Consider the following 17,264-nt stretch of genomic DNA (forward strand, 5'->3'; position numbering starts at 1 on the left):
GCTCTCCGCAAGGACCAATGACCTCCCAGGAATCTGCGAACAACAAGAAAAGAAAGCGCCCGATCCTAGTGCAACATGAAAAATACACTTTTAATAAAATTTAGTAGGTCCAACAATAATACACTCACAAACGAATAAAAAGTTAAAGCATGTAATGAGTATACTCATTCGCCTCCGCGTGATAATGTAGCTCCATCGGTACACCGCTCTTTTCTTTGTATATATATATATATATATATATATATATATATATAGTGTTCGACAAATCACCCAAAAATCTACTCGCCCAACTAAAAAATCTACTCGCCACCTAGTTCCGCCCCCAACCCCGCCCCTAGTCCCGCCCCCACCCGCTTTAAAATAAAATATATAAGTAAAATACATTTAATAAATTCCTAGTCAGAACAACATTCGTTTTTGACATAAATGTATTTATTGTATTACATTATACTACAATTAGTCCTTGTTACGTGTGTGTGTGTTTGCGCGTGTGTGTGTAAATGTCGGATCTAGAAATAAAAGCCAGGTGTGAATGACTAGTTTCCTGAATCCCTTAACCAGTGGCTGGACGCCCCCACTTCACAATATCTAAAGCAGCAAACCCACCTGGGATCTTACCTGATCCGCAGTCCCTCAATGTCCAGGTACCCTCATTCCCGCAATGTTACACATTGGAAGGGAGGTGTTCCCTACCTGTCTTCTGGGTTAGGGGGGGTTCCGATGTCTTCCGTGTGAAGCTTGAGTCAGATCTGGAAGAAAGCAGTATAGATTATTTCGGTGTAGTATAGGGCAGTTAAGATACATAGGGTAATAGGGTAAATAAGAGATCCAGATCCAGAGTGTGAGAGTGTGGGTGACAGAGAGAGAGAGATAGAGTGGGGGGGGAAAAGAGAGAGAGAGAGAGTGGGGGGAGAGAGAGAGAGAGAGAGAGTGGGGGGGAGAGAGAGAGAGTGCGGGGGAGAGAGAGAGAGTGGGGGGGAGAGAGAGAGGGGGGGGGAGAGAGAGAGAGAGAGAGAGTGTGGGTGACTGACTGGCGCAGGGGTGGGTGACTGACTGACTGGGGCAGGGGTGGGTGACTGACTGGGGCGGGGGTGGGTGACTGACTGACTGACTGACTGGGGCGGGGTGGGTGGGTGACTGACTGACTGGGGCAGGGTTGGGTGACTGACTGACTGGGGCAGGGGTGGGTGACTGACTGACTGGGGGGTGGGTGACTGACTCACTGGGGCAGGGGTGGGTGACTGACTGACTGGGGCAGGGGTGGGTGACTGACTGACTGGGGCAGGGGTGGGTGACTGACTCGCTGGGGCAGGGGTGGGTGACTGACTGGGGAAGGGGTGGGTGACTGACTGACAGGCAGGGTTGGGTGACTGACTGACTGGGGCAGGGGTGGGTGACTGACTGACTGGGGCAGGGGTGGGTGACTGACTGACTGACTGGGGCAGGGGTGGGTGACTGACTGACTGAGGCAGGGGTGGGTGGGTGAACGACTGACTGGGGCAGGGGTGGGTGACTGACTGGGGAAGGGGTGAGTGACTGACTGACTGGGGCAGGTGACTGACTGACTGGGGTGGGGGTAACTTACTGGGGGGGTGACTGACTAGGGCAGGGAGGGTGACTGACTGGGCCAGGGGGGTGACTGACTGGGGCAGGGGGGGGTGTCTGACTGGGGAAGGGGGGGGTGACTGACTGGGGCAGGGGGGGTGACTCACTGGGGGGGTGACTGACGGGGGAGGTGACGGGGGGTGACTGACTGGGGGGTGGGGTGAATGACTGGGGGGTGACTGACTGGGGGGTAGGGGGTGACTGACTGGGGGGTGGGGGGATTACTGATTGGGGGGTGGGGGGTTTACTGATTGGGGGATGGGGGGTGACTGATTGGGGGGGGGTACCTCTGGTGTCACACACATACACATTCTCCCACACACACCCATTCTCCCATATATACACACACACACACTCTCTCTCTCTACACATACAGGGGGGGGAGGAAAGGCCGCAACCAGCACCACCACCACCACGCTCCTCCCCCACCCACCCGCGCCCATCTCCCGCTCGGGGGGGGGGGCCAGGCCAACATCCCCCCCCCCCCATACCTCACGCGGGAGTAGTGGAAGCTTTGGGGAGGTGGCAGGGGAGGTGGGAGTCACGTGGCGAGGTGTCCCCCAGCGGGCGCCCCATTGGACAGTCAGCCCCGCCGTGGCCGCCACTGCCCTGCTCCCCTCGCCGGCATGTCCCGCAGTGCGCGGCCAAGCAGGTTTGCAGGCTGCTTCTTCTTCTTCGCGGCATGAAGCTCGTGGGGGTGGGGGGGCAGGCCGACATCCCTCACCCCCCCACCTCATGCGGCGGCTGCGCTGTCATGAAGATAGCTGGCGGGCATATTTTAAGATTTGGGGGGAGGCGGCAGGGTGGGTGGGAGTCACGTTGCGAGGGCCCCCCGCGTACGCCAACCGGGCTGCAGCAGTGGGGACCTCCCGCCCTTGGGGAGCGATCGGTGGATCGAGGGACAGGAGGAGGGGAGGGGAAGGGGACAGGAGGAGGGGAAGGGGACAGGAGGAGGGGAAGGGGACAGGAGAGCTAACGCAAAGGCGCAGGAGCAGAGGGTCGCGGTGGGGAGTAGGGAGCCATGTGGGGACCAGGGAGATCGCAGGTTGTCTTGCAGGAGGCAGGGAAGGAGCAGAGGGGCTGCAGCATGGAGAGATTGGAGAGTACTTACCCTCCAACAGAGCTCCAGGCAGAAAGAATGGCCGCTTATTGGGTGCGGGCTCATATAGAGCCTGGCCGCGTGCCCTCAAAGCCTGGGAGCGCGCGCCAATCAGCTGTCAGGTAGGGGGAGGTTTTTTTTGTTTTTTTCAGCGCGAGCAGGGAAAATTTCAGCAGCGCGAGCACGGAAATTTATAAAGACAAACACGTGTGATACTTGGGCCAATATTTACTCGCCCGGAGGTTAAATCCACTCGCCCCGCGCGTGTAAATGTATAGCATTGTCGAACACTGTATATATATATATATATATATATATATATATATATATATATATATATATATATATATATATATATATTACCACTACGCAGCTAGAAAAGAAAACAGTACACAGAAAAGGCAGGGCACAACAAAAGAAACACAATACATCTAACGTTGTTGCTACAGTATTTCTATTATTCTTCTTTTTGAAGCTTATGTAGCCGAGCCCCCTCTTACCTCCGGTGTGGGGAGGGAAGCTGCCAAGTTGATCAGAGCTGCCAGCGCTCCGCGGCGGACCCGGAGTACGGGGGCCGCCATTTTAGATGTCGTGCATGCGCAGTGGATACCAAGTGCGGCCCCATCTTAAGTGGCTCCACAAGACGCCGCGTGGGACTACATGTCCCTTAGTGCTTAGCGGGAGAGGCTGCTCACGTGGGGAGTCCCAGTCAATAGGGCTCGATCCACCAGGAGGAAGCATATACCGGTAGCTTTGGCACGCAAACACACGCAGGGCAGTCTGACAGAGGGAGACAACGGAGTAGGTAGTGTCCAGGGAGCAGTGCTTCCCTGGACTAGGCCTAGATTTGCCCCTACGGCCCCAGCTTGGCCCTGAGTCACAGCTGGTTAAGTGTTGTAGGTAAGGCCCCAAATTGGGATGCTTCCCCTTTAGCATATGCTAGTGCTGATTCACCGGTGACAAGACGGCCACACGGTGCCCTGCAGCCTGGGACAAGGTCACAGGGAATAGAGACATTAGGCGAGACACTGCAGCTGGAGCTCGCCTCACACAGCGGATCGGAACTCCTAAGGAGAGAGGGGATTGTTGGAGGCACCACGTCGTGGGACCTGACTGATCCGTATTTCACCAGCGGTACCTGGGTACAGGAGTGCCCAGGGAGGTATCACCTGCACCAACAAGCTACACAGGGGTAGCACTACCTTATACTTTGGGTGGGGACTGTTCTATGGACACCGGGTGATTAGATGCCTAGGGCACCCTCAGTACTTTGGAGGGACCACACCGGTGTGTTGGATATTATTTTGGGTGTACCTTGGGTGTGACTATTCTATTGTTATTGTATGTGTATGTCAGTATACAGTTGTTATATACCTGTGTGTGTATTACTCATACTGTGATTGTTTCCTGTGAGGGGCTATCCCGCCAACGCCTAGATCCCTCATAGGTGGAGGCGCAGTACCGAGAGGAGAAAGAGGTCACCCAGGTTCCCAGTGGCGGAGGTTTAGGCCTCCTGTGAGCAACAGGTATATCAGCACGCATAGTTCCCTTAGTCATAGGGAAAGGGGGCTACACTTAGATGACTTTATAATAAGTCTTCTTCTACATTGCTGTTTATTTATGTCACTAGAGTGTGCTCTATAACCAAGCACACACTGCTAGGCATCCCGAACAACAAGCCATTCAATGATTTAAGACCTGGAGTGGCGGTGACTTTTTTACTTAACGAATAAATTGAGGTTTCAGATGTTACAAATTTTGGTTTGTCAGTGAAAGTAAATATACAGTAAACCAAACATCCTTCTTTTCTGATTTATGTAAAAATATACAGTGAATATTATAATATGTATGTCTATTTTATGTAGTGCCAGCAGAATACGCAGCGTTTTCCAAAATGACAATATATGGTACATAAAGTACAAACAATGGGGAACTCGGATAAAATTATACTTAATTGAAATCATTCTGTAACATAATAATTGAGTACAATGTGCAAGGCATCAGGAGGATCATATCAATAAAGTACACAGGCCTGGATACATCAAGCTGCGGTAACCAAAAAATGTGGTATTACCGGCCAAAAAAGTAATTTTTTTTTCTAGTGCAATACATCAACGTTGCAAAGTTAAAATTAACGCCCTTTTTATCAGATTCTTTCAAAACATTGGATCCGATACAAAACAAATGGGCATAGTACCACATTTTGGGCATTAACGGCCATACACTACGTTCTGATATTTATCTGAACGGCATTTACGGCAGAAATATGGCACATTTTTATCACATACTTTAGCCCTGTCTTTCCTATGTACAGTACAGTATATAATGACCAATCTATATCCATCAGTATGTACAGTGGATATACAGTACAGTATATAATGACCTCTCTAATTACCATCTATCCCCCCCCCCCCCCCCGGTCGCAGATCGGGCCCACTAAGGTGTTCTGGGGTCCGGCTATATGTCTCTGTGTGGTGCATACCTGCTGGCAACAGGAGGGCCTGAGTCTCCCGCGATGACATGGGGGACAACAGGAACAGGTCACTGGGGTGGATGCCTTCATTGTTGTTCAATGGTGCAGCGCCTCCATCTATAGTAAGCCCCAGGAATGCGGGGTGGAATCCTTACCACAGAAATTCCCCACGGGGATGAGAGATTCCAGTCTCACACAAGGTTCTCTTTTAACAGCAGCAGTCTCTTTATTCTCTTGGGCAGCAGCAGCAGCCGACAGGTACAATTGATGCACAGTCCACTAACTGTTCTCCCTTGTGATGTTCCCTGCCGCCACTCTGGACCAAAGGGCATCCAGAGTGGGGCTAGCTCTTCCCTCAGCCCCTAAGCAGGGTGAGAGGTATTTGGTCAACCTATACCTCACTAGCTATATCAGCTCTACTCATGAGCTGATCACTCCTCTAACACACTCTCTAACACACACTTCTGACTTGTGTCACTTCTGACTCTGTCTGTCTCTAAATAGGAAATGCACTGCTCTTTATGATCTCAGCAGGCACCTGACCCTGTGTCTCTTGCCTTGACACCGGGTCAGGTGACCTACCTCCACCATTCAGGGCAAGTACCCTATGTGATGCACTCAACCCTACTAATGAAAATAATAAACTTTTATTTATTGATAATTGAAAAATGCAAACATAACAAATGTATTTAAAACCTAAAAAATGTACTGTGCAGTTCTGATGTGCATTCACTCTAGATGACCAGGTAGTGTCATAGTTCGTGTGAAGCACAGTAGATTAGAGAAACTGTGGATTCTCACAATACTAGTGTGAGAATGATTTAGTGGATGCACAATGTATATAACCCTGTCAGGGAAACAACTAGTGTGCACTCTACATAGGTATTGTGATACACAGGCACTGGGAGCATTAATAGTGCAGCACTGTGTTACAAGGCTGCAGTAAGGTACATAGCACTGCTGCATACACAGGAGGCCAAATGCAAACCCAGATAGGGAGGGACCCCCCTGATGAAAGATCAATGGGAGCGCTGCTGGGAGGTGGGTGCAGGTATACCCCGTGGTTAACCTCATGAGGGGACTCCAGACTAATAGCCAGAACTCACACTTTTACCTGCACCCACCTCCCAGCAGCGCTCCCATTGATCTGTCATCAGGGGGGTCCCTCCCTATCTGGGTTTGCATTTGGCCTCCTGTGTATGCAGCAGTGCTATGTACCTTACTGCAGCCTTGTAACACAGTGCTGCACTATTAATGCTCCCAGTGCCTGTGTATCACAATACCTATGTAGAGTGCACACTAGTTGTTTCCCTGACAGGGTTATATACATTGTGCATCCACTAAATCATTCTCACACTAGTATTGTGAGAATCCACAGTTTCTCTAATCTACTGTGCTTCACACGAACTATGACACTACCTGGTCATCTAGAGTGAATGCACATCAGAACTGCACAGTACACTTTTTAGGTTTTAAATACATTTGTTATGTTTGCATTTTTCAATTATCAATAAATAAAAGTTTATTATTTTCATTAGTAGGGTTGAGTGCATCACATAGGGTTCTTTCCTCTCTCCTCCTACACGCTAAGTCTCACCCTGATAGCACCTCCCTAGAAAGTCTATTTTGAGCTGAGCAGGATTTTACCCTCCCCACCCCTTCCCCTTCCCAGGGCTACATATATAAAACACATGTACCCCCTTCCCCCCTACCCCCCCCCCTCTGGGAGATACACGGCTATTTACTGTCTCTGTGTGGGGCTGAGGCATACCTGTTGGTCCAGGAGAGCTGAGTGGATCTGTGATGTAGTGGAGATCAGGACAGGCTTATGATGTCATCTGGTCCGGTGTCAGCGCCTCAGCTTCAGGGAACTCTGTAGTACCAGAGGCAGTCTCCATCTGAAGCACATCTCTCATACACCTCCTCACTGACTCAGTCCAGGCAGGTATATAATAGAACAGGGACTTTATTGCATCACTGCATTGATGTTACAACAGCGGTTACAGGGTCTCAGAAGATTCCAGGCGTTTGGATAATGCATGCTCTTAAGTCTGGAGCCTTTAGATCTTACAGGCCAGCCATGAGGCCTAGCTGGCCTCTCCCTCCCAGCAGGGAGAGAGGGAACTCACATCCACCTGCTAAGGAGGAGGGGAACAGACTAACAAACTTTTGGCTCTTCCCTTCAGAGGAACCAGAAGGGGCGGGCTCAAGGTCTGTACCTATACCAGATAGGCTGTTAGCAGGCCATGAGTCACCACCACCTTCTGTCACACAAAAGGGAGCAGGAGGGGAGTCAAAAGCCCACAGATTAACCTGTCACTGCCCAGACTGCTTAGGACTGACGTGACAGGTAGGAGGGACAGGTAGAAGGGACTTACCATGTTACACTCTCCCCTGGGTAAAATACCAACGTCTCGCTTGGGACCAAATTTAGTGCACCATCCGTCATTCTGGAACCTGCAAGATGAAAAACAGGTTACACATAAGAAGGTACACATAACCATGATTAACTCCCTGGTCATCCACTGATAACAGCGATGATATACAAATAACTCTTTAACTGCAAAGAGTATGGAGAAGCCACTTATACTGTAATATTTAGGGTCACATTACCATGGAGGAATGGGACAGCACATATCCAGGCCCGGCAGAAATAGAGCAAATGGCCACGACAGGTCTCGGCAGAATCAATTGGATTCTCTCTCTATACAACCATCATTAGAGGTGATGCACGAGATACCTGGGGATCTCGGCAGAATCCCTTGGGTATACCCGCAGTCTCCCCGATTGATTCGGTAACAACCGCAAACACCATGGGCCAGGGCCTCCCCATGGGACTCTCTCTCTAAGCAACAGTCAACTGACGGTAGGACAGGGGGTCCTTGTATATGGGCAGGAGGGTCAGAGCAAAGTTCTGCACAGGTATAGCATAGGGTGGGACATGGGGTGCTAGGGGCTGCTAGGACCGGTGTCAGGGGCATGGCACAGTCCGGGGATTGTCCAGATATAACAGGCTTACCCCTACCCCAAGGAGGGGGTATTGGAGCGGAATAAGGTGCACAGTTTTTTTTCAGCTGGCACTGGGCTACAAAGCAGGGAGCATCCGCAGACAACAGTCCAGACCGCACCACTGTGGGATCCAGCGGCGGCTCAGTAGAGGCACTTGGTTCCTCGAGCACCATCTTGGTACATCACAGCATAACGCCGGTCTCGCGAGACCACCGGATCAGCTCAAGCCCGGTGCCAGTGATGACATCACTTCTGGTGAAACCGGAAGTTCGTCACCGAGCTGCACACCGGACAAGGCCGCACCCTCATCATGGTAGGTCACAACTGGACCCTGGAAAGCAGAAGGAGCAGAAACCTCACTAGACTGCAAGTAGGCAAGATCCCCGGATTCCTCCGCAGGCAGGTCGGAAGCAACGATGGGGACATCTGGGGTCGAGGAACTCTTTGGGTGAACCAGAACCTCCGCAGCCTCAGGGATGAACACAGTTGAGCTGCAACTCCGCACCAGACAGCAGGTAAAATGTGGGCTCTTCTCCACAGGTCCCGCCCGGTTGAAGTCATCTTTGGCAGCAACGGGTGAGGACACCTCCGCCAGGATGCGATGCCGGGGCGAGTCAGTCGCCCGGGAGACCATACTTATGGAGCTACCTTGCTCCGCGGTCACCTCTCTCTTACTCAGCTCCTGGTAACAAAGCTGGGTGCAGTAACTTCGGACTCCTCCCAGAGCTAAGGCAGGCTCTGAGTGGCTGGTTCAATCACTGTTGGCCCCTCCCTTTGGTGGAATTAGGGACAGGGGGCATAAACAAAAGTGTGACCTGGCTCCGACTGAGCCAGTCACTTGGAGGGGCGGTGCCAGCATTTGGCGCCAAAAGGATGCAACTTTGTTTGCACACTTTTGCAAATCTGGAACTGAAGCCCATGCGGTCTGCTGCTTCTTGGCGGGAGCGCCATTTTGTAGCACAGAATAGGCCACCATGCGGTGGCGCCATTTTAGAACTCCTTTAAGACCCTCTTGAAAGCTTCAGAGTCTGCCAGGTGCCAAATCCCCACATACACTGCAATAGATTGTACCTTACAGCAGATTTTCAATTGTGGTTCACTCTCCCAGGATAATTTTCCCACCGGGAGCCCCCAATATAGAACATAACTTTGAAGAGAAAAAGTGGGGGTCACGCTACAAGCGAGCGTCTCAATCCGGTACGACTCTGCCACGGCACAGTACAGTCGTGCCATTTGTAGCAGCGCCATGCAAGTTCCCTGGCCCCAAATCCCAACCTTTTAAAGGAGGGTGCTTGATAAGGTGCCTACTCCCCGGTAACATGCCCTCGGGGGTCGCCCTTATATTGAACTTGAATGTACCACTGAAGGGTAACCACGTTCCCTGGAATCATACCATCAGGGTACGCCCCAACACTGTTGAAAAGGGAAGGGTTCAGGGATTCATCTCTTTCCCCAGCATTGCTTCAGGGAGAACTCCCCCCTTCCCCGCACAGTCTATGTACTTGTTGCTCAGGGGCTCCCCACAGTGCGTGGTGAGGCTTACCCCTGGCCCCTGTTTCACCCGCCTTCTAGAATAGGAATGGGTCCCTGGTACTATGCCATCAGGGGTCCTGGCCCCTTCTTGCATCATACCCTGCTGCATCCGCTGCTGTGTTGCTGCTGGTTTTAAAGTCCCTTTTTACTTGCTGCATTTCTGCAGTCCTGAAAGCTTGTCCTGATCTCAGCAGCGCCTACAACTGTAGCACCACCCTACCAAGGTGAATTTCTCTTTGGGAGAAAACTAGACCATAATAATAGCTAAGGTATAAGGGGGAAATTGCCTTTTTTACCCAGGAGAGAAAAGTGAAAAAAATTATGCCCCCACAAGACAGAATGCCTTATGAAGAAGCAAAATCCTATTGACCGGGAAGGCCCTTGGCTCAACAACAAATATCGAGAGGGGGACAATGTAATCTTTTTGGCCCCAAGGATGATGATTTTTCAGGAGAGGCAAGCTCACATTAAACAAGGGAAGCCCTGCAGTATGCAGTCGGAGGAAGACTACCTCAGTTCGCTACTGTATGGACACAACCCATGAAGGACAACTGAAATTTGTACAGGAGCCTCAGCAGAATCAGTTTCGGTGATCCGGGAATCCAATTTTCTCAGAGAAGATAAAACCTTGAACAATGTAATTCAAGAAGTCAAGCCAGAGGATTGGTTATTTTCAATGGATTAAAAAGATGCATTCCTGCCCATACCAAGTGCGCAAGAGAACCAATAATATTTTTGATTTGCGGTAAACAGAGTGCATTAACAATATACCGCAATCCGTTCGACTTGGCGATCTCTCCCAGAATCTTTACCAAGTTGTCAGTTACTTTAGTTTCCGAATTCAGGAAAAATAAGGAATTCAGATCTATCCTTATCTAAACGAGCAGCTGATAAAATCTCAGCAAAGATATTCTGATACAGCATATGCAGAAAGAGATTGTGTTCCTGGAGTGGCACGTATGGATAATAAACTCCCATCGAGTTATTTCATTCCATCTCGGTCCCTAACGTTCCTGTGAGTCATATTCCAAATGGAACATGGAAGGGTCTGTCTAAACTACAGCAGGATGAAGTAATTGGCAATACAAGCCACAAAGCGAAGAAGGTAAAGTCAGGTCTCGGCTAAAAGACTTCATGACCTTGCCGGGGAAATTTTCTTTAACGCTAAGCGTTCTAGAGTGGGTCAGACTCCACATAAGGCCACTCCAGAGGAATTTGATGGATCAATGGAGCAAAGATCCAAGATCCTTACATCAAGGATTATGTCTCTATCCCTCAACAAAGCGGGAGAATCAGTAGAAAATAGAGAACACATTTTCTATCCAGGAAAACCTGGTTAACTGTCACCCCAGATGCCAGCAAGTCTGGTTGGGGAGCACAGACGGGACTTCATTGGCACAAGGAATTTTGCCAAAATCCTACAGCAACCTCTCAGCAATTCTGCTAGTTACACGTGTAGCTGGGTCCCCCTTACCTGCCCACAGGAAGGAGAGCTGTCTCTGCATTGGCCCTGCATTGCTCTGTCAGATCAGGAGAAGTTGCGGTGGTAATTTTGGGAATCAGGAAATAAAATTCCCAGAAGCCTCGGGTGAGAGTTGCGGCGGCCATCTTGGAATGGCTCCGCATGTAATGTAGAGGAACTACAAATCCCAGAATCCTTGGGGGGGGGAGGGGTGATAGAACACATGGGCTGTTGCAGCCAATGGGGTAAGATGCAGCCCTTGTGAAGCAGGATATCCTGTGCGGGGATCAAGTTGACTAGGACAGTCATGCGGAAGCCAGGACAGGAGTAGGTAGTGTCCAGGGAGCAAGTGGCTTCGTGGGCTAGGCCTAAATACTGCCCCCTTAGGCCCCTGATAGGCCCTGTGCCAACCATAGCTCCATATTGTATGGAAGGCCACAGATAGGGACCCTCCTCACCTTATAAGTACCGCTACAATGCTGTACCGGTGGACAGAGTTGACGTGGCGGACTGGGGCCTGGGACTAGGCTGCAAATGTTCAGAGATATTTTGTGAGACACTCCTGCTGGAGCTTGTACCGTGTGGAGGCCAGGATCCTGAGACAAGAGTGGATTGCTGTCGTAGGCCTCACTGCGTGTGAACTGTCTCCGCAAGTCTGCAAGCTGCCCCTGGTGTACTGGAGTACCCAGGTAGGTATCACACATGCACCAACGGTTCACACGTGGGTAGCGCTACCGCACCTTGGGTGGGGTTTGTTCTGTTACCCCAGGATTCAAAGTATTCTCTTTATCTCAACTATTTGGCGCTTGAAGCAAGCCAGTTGCTGGAAGAGATATTACATATGGTTACACTTACTCATTTGGGGTTTGACATTTGAGCATTTTTAATTTATTATATTACTCAATGAACGCAGGACTTGTATTTTTTCTGAGTGCCTGATGGGTTAATCTGTGATTCACCCGTTCTCAAACTGTCTCAGCAAGTCTGCAAGCTGCCCCTGGTGTACTGGAGTACCGAGGCAGGTATCACACATGCACCAACGGTTCACACGTGGGTAGCGCTACCGCACATTGGGTGGGGTTTGTTCTGCGGACAACGGGTGTTTAGGTGCCCAGGGCACCGGGGTGTTGGATTATTGCATCCGTGTGTTATTGTGTTGTTGCATACTGTGGGGTTGCAGTAAAACCAAGTTATATATATGGTGTGGTATTGTTATTTCCATTTGTATTGGTTCCTATGAGGAGTCATCCCACCCACGCTGGGATCCCTCATAGGTGGAGGCGCTGCACTAAAAGAGAGTGAGCTCACCCCAGGCTCCCAGAAGCGGAGACTCAGGCCTCCTGTGAGCGTTCAGGTATTAGCAGCACATGTAGCTGTTCTGTTCCTCCTAATTTCTCGCTATGCACCATCCCGACTCCTGCGTTCTGCTCAAGGATATCTTCTCTCTACCCCTTTTGTATCTAGAGCCCTCTCCCGCCTTAAACCTTTCTCACTGACTGCACTGCACCTCTGGAATGCCCTTCCCCTCAATACCCAACTAGCACCCTCTCTATCCACCTTTAAGACCCACCTTAAAACACACCTGCTTAAGGAAACATATGAGTAGCTCCATGGCTGATAATTCACACCTCATACATAAACCTTGGCCCCTTGCAGACCCACTTACCAGAACGCAGTTCTACTGTCTCTGTATGGTCTTCCTATCAACAAATTCGATTGTAAGCTCTTCAGAGCAGGGACTCCTTTTCCTAAATGTTACTTTTATGTCTGAAGCACTTCTCCCCTTTATGTGTTATTTATATTATTTGTAATGATTGTCACATATATTACTGCTGTGAAGCGCTATGTACATTAATGGCGCTTTATAAATAAAGACATACATACATACATACATACATACCCCATATCATATGGGCATCTTAGATAATATATAACTGCTTTGGTATCAAAAGTGGCAAAACTATTTTTTCCTTTCTGTGGTTTTGAGAGAAATCTATTTGTATTAGGGGCCTGCTGTAGATCGGCTCTAATCAGAGGTTCCCCTATATTTTGGCCTCTTTTGCGTGAGAATTGGGGTTGGTTTTTAAACAACTTCGCATATATCGCATCATTGTGTAGGCATGTCGGTATTTGGTCACAATCTTTCTGATCTTGTGTGAATGTACAGTATGTTGTATGTTGATACAAAGGGGATTCAGTCTTTTGTTTAAATTAGGGGTTAGAACAGTGTATCATGGTTAATGGTTTTGATTGTTTCTTTCTGTTCCTTTAAGACATTTATGTAATATCCAATCATGCTGAATTTATTAATCATTTCCTCGTGTCAAAAAGATTATCATCAGATACAATTCTCTGCAACCGTAGAAGTTGAGTTCTTGGCAAACCTTCTTTTTTTTTTGTGCCCAGTGGGTAGAAACTGGTGGATATAGAAGCATGTTGTGTATATCGGTTGTTTTTGTGTAAATGTCAGTCATAATGTTAGAGTTTTTTCTTTTTAACAAACACATCCAGAAAGCGAATCACATTTTTGTCATAGCAAAGACATCATCCACATACCTAGGCCAGTGGCTAATATTCTTGTTGAATTCTGTGTCGTAGAGGAATTATATAAATTGTTAGTCCAAATAATGTATGAATTTATGTATATCTTTATTTATACAGTATAGCGCCATGAATGTATATACTGTAGCGCTTCACAGCAGTCATACACGTGACTTAATAATATAAATAACAAATAATACAAATAACACATAATGGGAAGAAGTGCTTCAGACATAAAAGTAACAGTTAGGAAAAGGAGCCCCTGCCCCGAAGAGCTTACAATCTAAGTGGTAAGCAGGAAGAACGTACAGAGACAGTAGGAGGGTGTTCTGGTAAGTGTGCCTGCAAGGAGCCAAGATCAATGTATGAAGTGTATTGTATCAGCCACGGAGCTACCCATATGCTTCGTTAAGGAGGTGGGTTTTAAGATGGGTCTCAAAGGTGGATATCACCTAATACTGAAGTACTCATTTACTCTGCACTATCGCAACTGGACTAACACATCTATTTCTATTTCATTTGTGTTGTAGAGGAAAATTAGATTTTCAATTTTGAACATAAAAATATTTGCATATATGGGGGGCATTTTGGTCCCCATGGCTGTACCTGCTCTTTGTAGAAAATTGGGAAAATGCCCCTCTTTGAGTTAGACTTAGGGGCTTAGTCTGTATGTACTGAAGTGGGGTCATCGGGCCGCTACAATGGGAAATTGTGTCCGAAAACAGCACAGCCATTGGGCCCTCTGTCATATATAACATCAACAACTTAATATCTTGATAAGTGGATCCTGTTGGGTTTTTAGTTATCTTTTGCAGCATTGTAGAGGAATTCGTTATAAATTGGTCAGTGTTCACATATATTATCATTCTTCTGTTATTTTAATTCTTTTTTTCTTGTGCTTTACAGGATGTTTGTGTAAAGGCATATTTGGCTCTTCGACATCACACAAACCTCATGATTATACTGTTCTCCATGATGCTGATGACAGGCATGCCTCAACTAACCAGCAAGGAGGACATTGAATATATCCGGGATTCACTGACTGTTGGCAAAAATGAAGAAAATGCTAAAAAACACTTCCTTGATCAGATCGAGGTTTGCCGGGATAAAGGCTGGACGGTGCAGTTCAATTGGTTCCTTCACCTCGTGCTTGGCATTAAACAAGGGGTAGAAAAGCATTCTGCATAAAGTAGCTTTGCACATTTACTAACACAGTATAACATATATTTAAAAACATCCAAGATGCATACTGTGCAATCGTTGCCTATTTAAACTTTATTTAGTCAATTACATTTATTGCAATAACAATGACAATTATTTCAGGCGCATCACATATTCTGTCATAGAAAGTAACATTCCTTGTAAAGCGACTGCAGCAAGGCTGGAGTGAAATCAAGTTGTACACTGAGCAAACATCATTTGTGCTGGAAGTTGGAGGTAATGGTTTTTTTAAATACTGTAGCACTGGATTTAAATAAGGCACAGGCATAGATCTACTGTAGTTCATATATTTAAAGAGTTATCAATGCCACAAGTCCATGTTATACTTGAGAAGAATAGAGATTACACCTTGATGTGTTTTGTTCTACTCACTAATGAACCTCTGTTTTGGTGGAATTTTTAACTTCAGCCACGGTATGTTTTGCTTTGACTTTGCTGTTCTGTATGATATTGCTCAGCTCACAGGAATCTAAGTTAAACCTTTTGTTTAAAAATTATCTCTGGCTTTTAAAGCGAACATTAACTGTCTCTGTGTTGTCTCTAAAGTTCAGAAATCATGCAAGAATACACATTTTCCACCTGCTGTACTGCTCTTCTCAAGTGCCTCCTTTTATGCTTAGGACAAGATGTCACATAAATGTGCTCTTTGTTTTCTCACATCCTTGCCAAGTAGACAGTGGTGTAAGATGTTCCATTACTCTGGTCAAAAGCCAGTCTTCTATCATAGCAGCTCGTTTGGCTGCTAACAACTCTAGAGACACCTTAATGATGGACTGGGGGTAACAAATGCTGCCATTGGTGCTAATAATGGCCAAAGCCAGTCACTTGGTCGGAAGTGCTTATGTAATAAATGTGTGTTAATAATTTTAGGCTGTTTTGTATCCCAGCATTCATTTGTTCATTCATTTTGCTATTAGAATTATCAACAACAAAAAAAAGAACTGAAGCTGTCCGCCGTGTTGTTTTCTTTATATAAAACCATCATCTGACAGATTCCTGATATTGATATAAACCTAAAACAATAACTCTGGTCTCTGGAAAGCAGTGGGGGTGTTATCTGTGAAAGTTGTGCCAAATATAACTTTACATATGGAATATGGGGAATTCAAGATGATAAAGTATACAGTTGTCACTATCGATTGAAAATAAAAATATATTACATGAAACGTTGCAGCTTTGTTAAGACCCTTAATGTTGTACAAGTCAATAAATTGCAGTTGCCTTTAATCCCAAAGATGTAAGAGGTAGCAGAGTATCTAAAAGCTCTTAAATACGTTTGAAGAACTATTATTAAATAATATGTTTTGCAAAATAGTTTTTTCAGTCAGGTCTGTAATATTTAGTTAAGTTATATGGGGTTTTAAGCTTTCAAATGGTTACATTTAAGCATATATTTTTTCTCTTACATGCCTGTGATAATAGAAAGACACATTACAGCATTCTTACAGGTGTCTCAATGGTTTTCCCAAGTAATTTCAGTAGTTACAAGGGTAGCATTGGTGCAGATAAATGTAGGCCTTTCTGTTTCATCCCAACAATGTACAGTACACTTACAGTACTTTGTATAGTGGCTGGCAAATCTCTTTATATCCTTTTTGAATGTGTGGGAGATTCTCTAAGCTCCGATATGTAGCATCGGAGCTTGATCCTGCATTAACTGCCATACAAGTCAATGGAACTTAACGCTGGATTGAACTCCCTCTATTGGAGTTTAATGAATGCGGAGAAAGTCTGCAATGTGCTATCGCTGTTCCTACTCGGATGTGGCTGCATGAAATTCTTTGACGTATAATGGTAAAGATCTTTAGCATTTGAAGGCACTTTAATCATAAAATGTATTATTATTATTATTCATAAATGAATCAGAACAAAAATATAGAATACATCTAATAATATCTTATGGTGGCAAAAGTTTTACAGTTTCAAATTAGTTTAATTATTTTCTACATACTGTATGTACTTTTTGTCAGCTTGAAGCAACAGTACTAAAAAGAATACTGTCTACAATACTGTTATCCTGTGTGCTGGTGGGCATTAAACTGGTAACAATTCTGTTTAGCGATGATCATTTTGTGTAATAAATACTTTGCTTCTAAGTGTTTTCTTGTTTGTGCCTCATTTTGAAGATTTACTTCCTCTTGGTCACAATGACATTACTATACAGCCACAATATGTGTATAACTGCACAGGAAGGGAACAGTAGTTTGGCCTGAGGGCTCAGATACCAAAAAATACACAGTGGCCATTGTTTGTTGTTAAAATATATGTAATAAACATTATTAAAAATGACAAAAGTTATTGTGAAAAGAGTAACAATATTT

The 17,264-nt window shown here is 46.7% G+C and overlaps 1 protein-coding gene across 3 annotated transcripts in view; it reads left to right on the forward strand.

Moving 5' to 3' along the window:
- Window positions 1-17,042, forward strand: part of PIK3CG (phosphatidylinositol-4,5-bisphosphate 3-kinase catalytic subunit gamma) — an 86,699-nt gene extending 69,657 nt beyond the window's left edge. For all 3 annotated transcript variants that reach the window (XM_075599701.1, XM_075599703.1, XM_075599702.1), the window contains exon 11: window positions 14,629-17,042. In XM_075599701.1, coding sequence (XP_075455816.1) covers window positions 14,629-14,910 — 282 coding nt within the window. In that variant the 3' untranslated portion in view covers window positions 14,911-17,042. The remainder of the gene's footprint in view (window positions 1-14,628) is intronic.
- The last annotated feature ends 222 nt before the right edge of the window (window positions 17,043-17,264 follow it).

This window comes from Ascaphus truei, chromosome 5 (genome assembly GCF_040206685.1).
Source record: "Ascaphus truei isolate aAscTru1 chromosome 5, aAscTru1.hap1, whole genome shotgun sequence".
Lineage (NCBI taxonomy): Eukaryota > Metazoa > Chordata > Amphibia > Anura > Ascaphidae > Ascaphus > Ascaphus truei.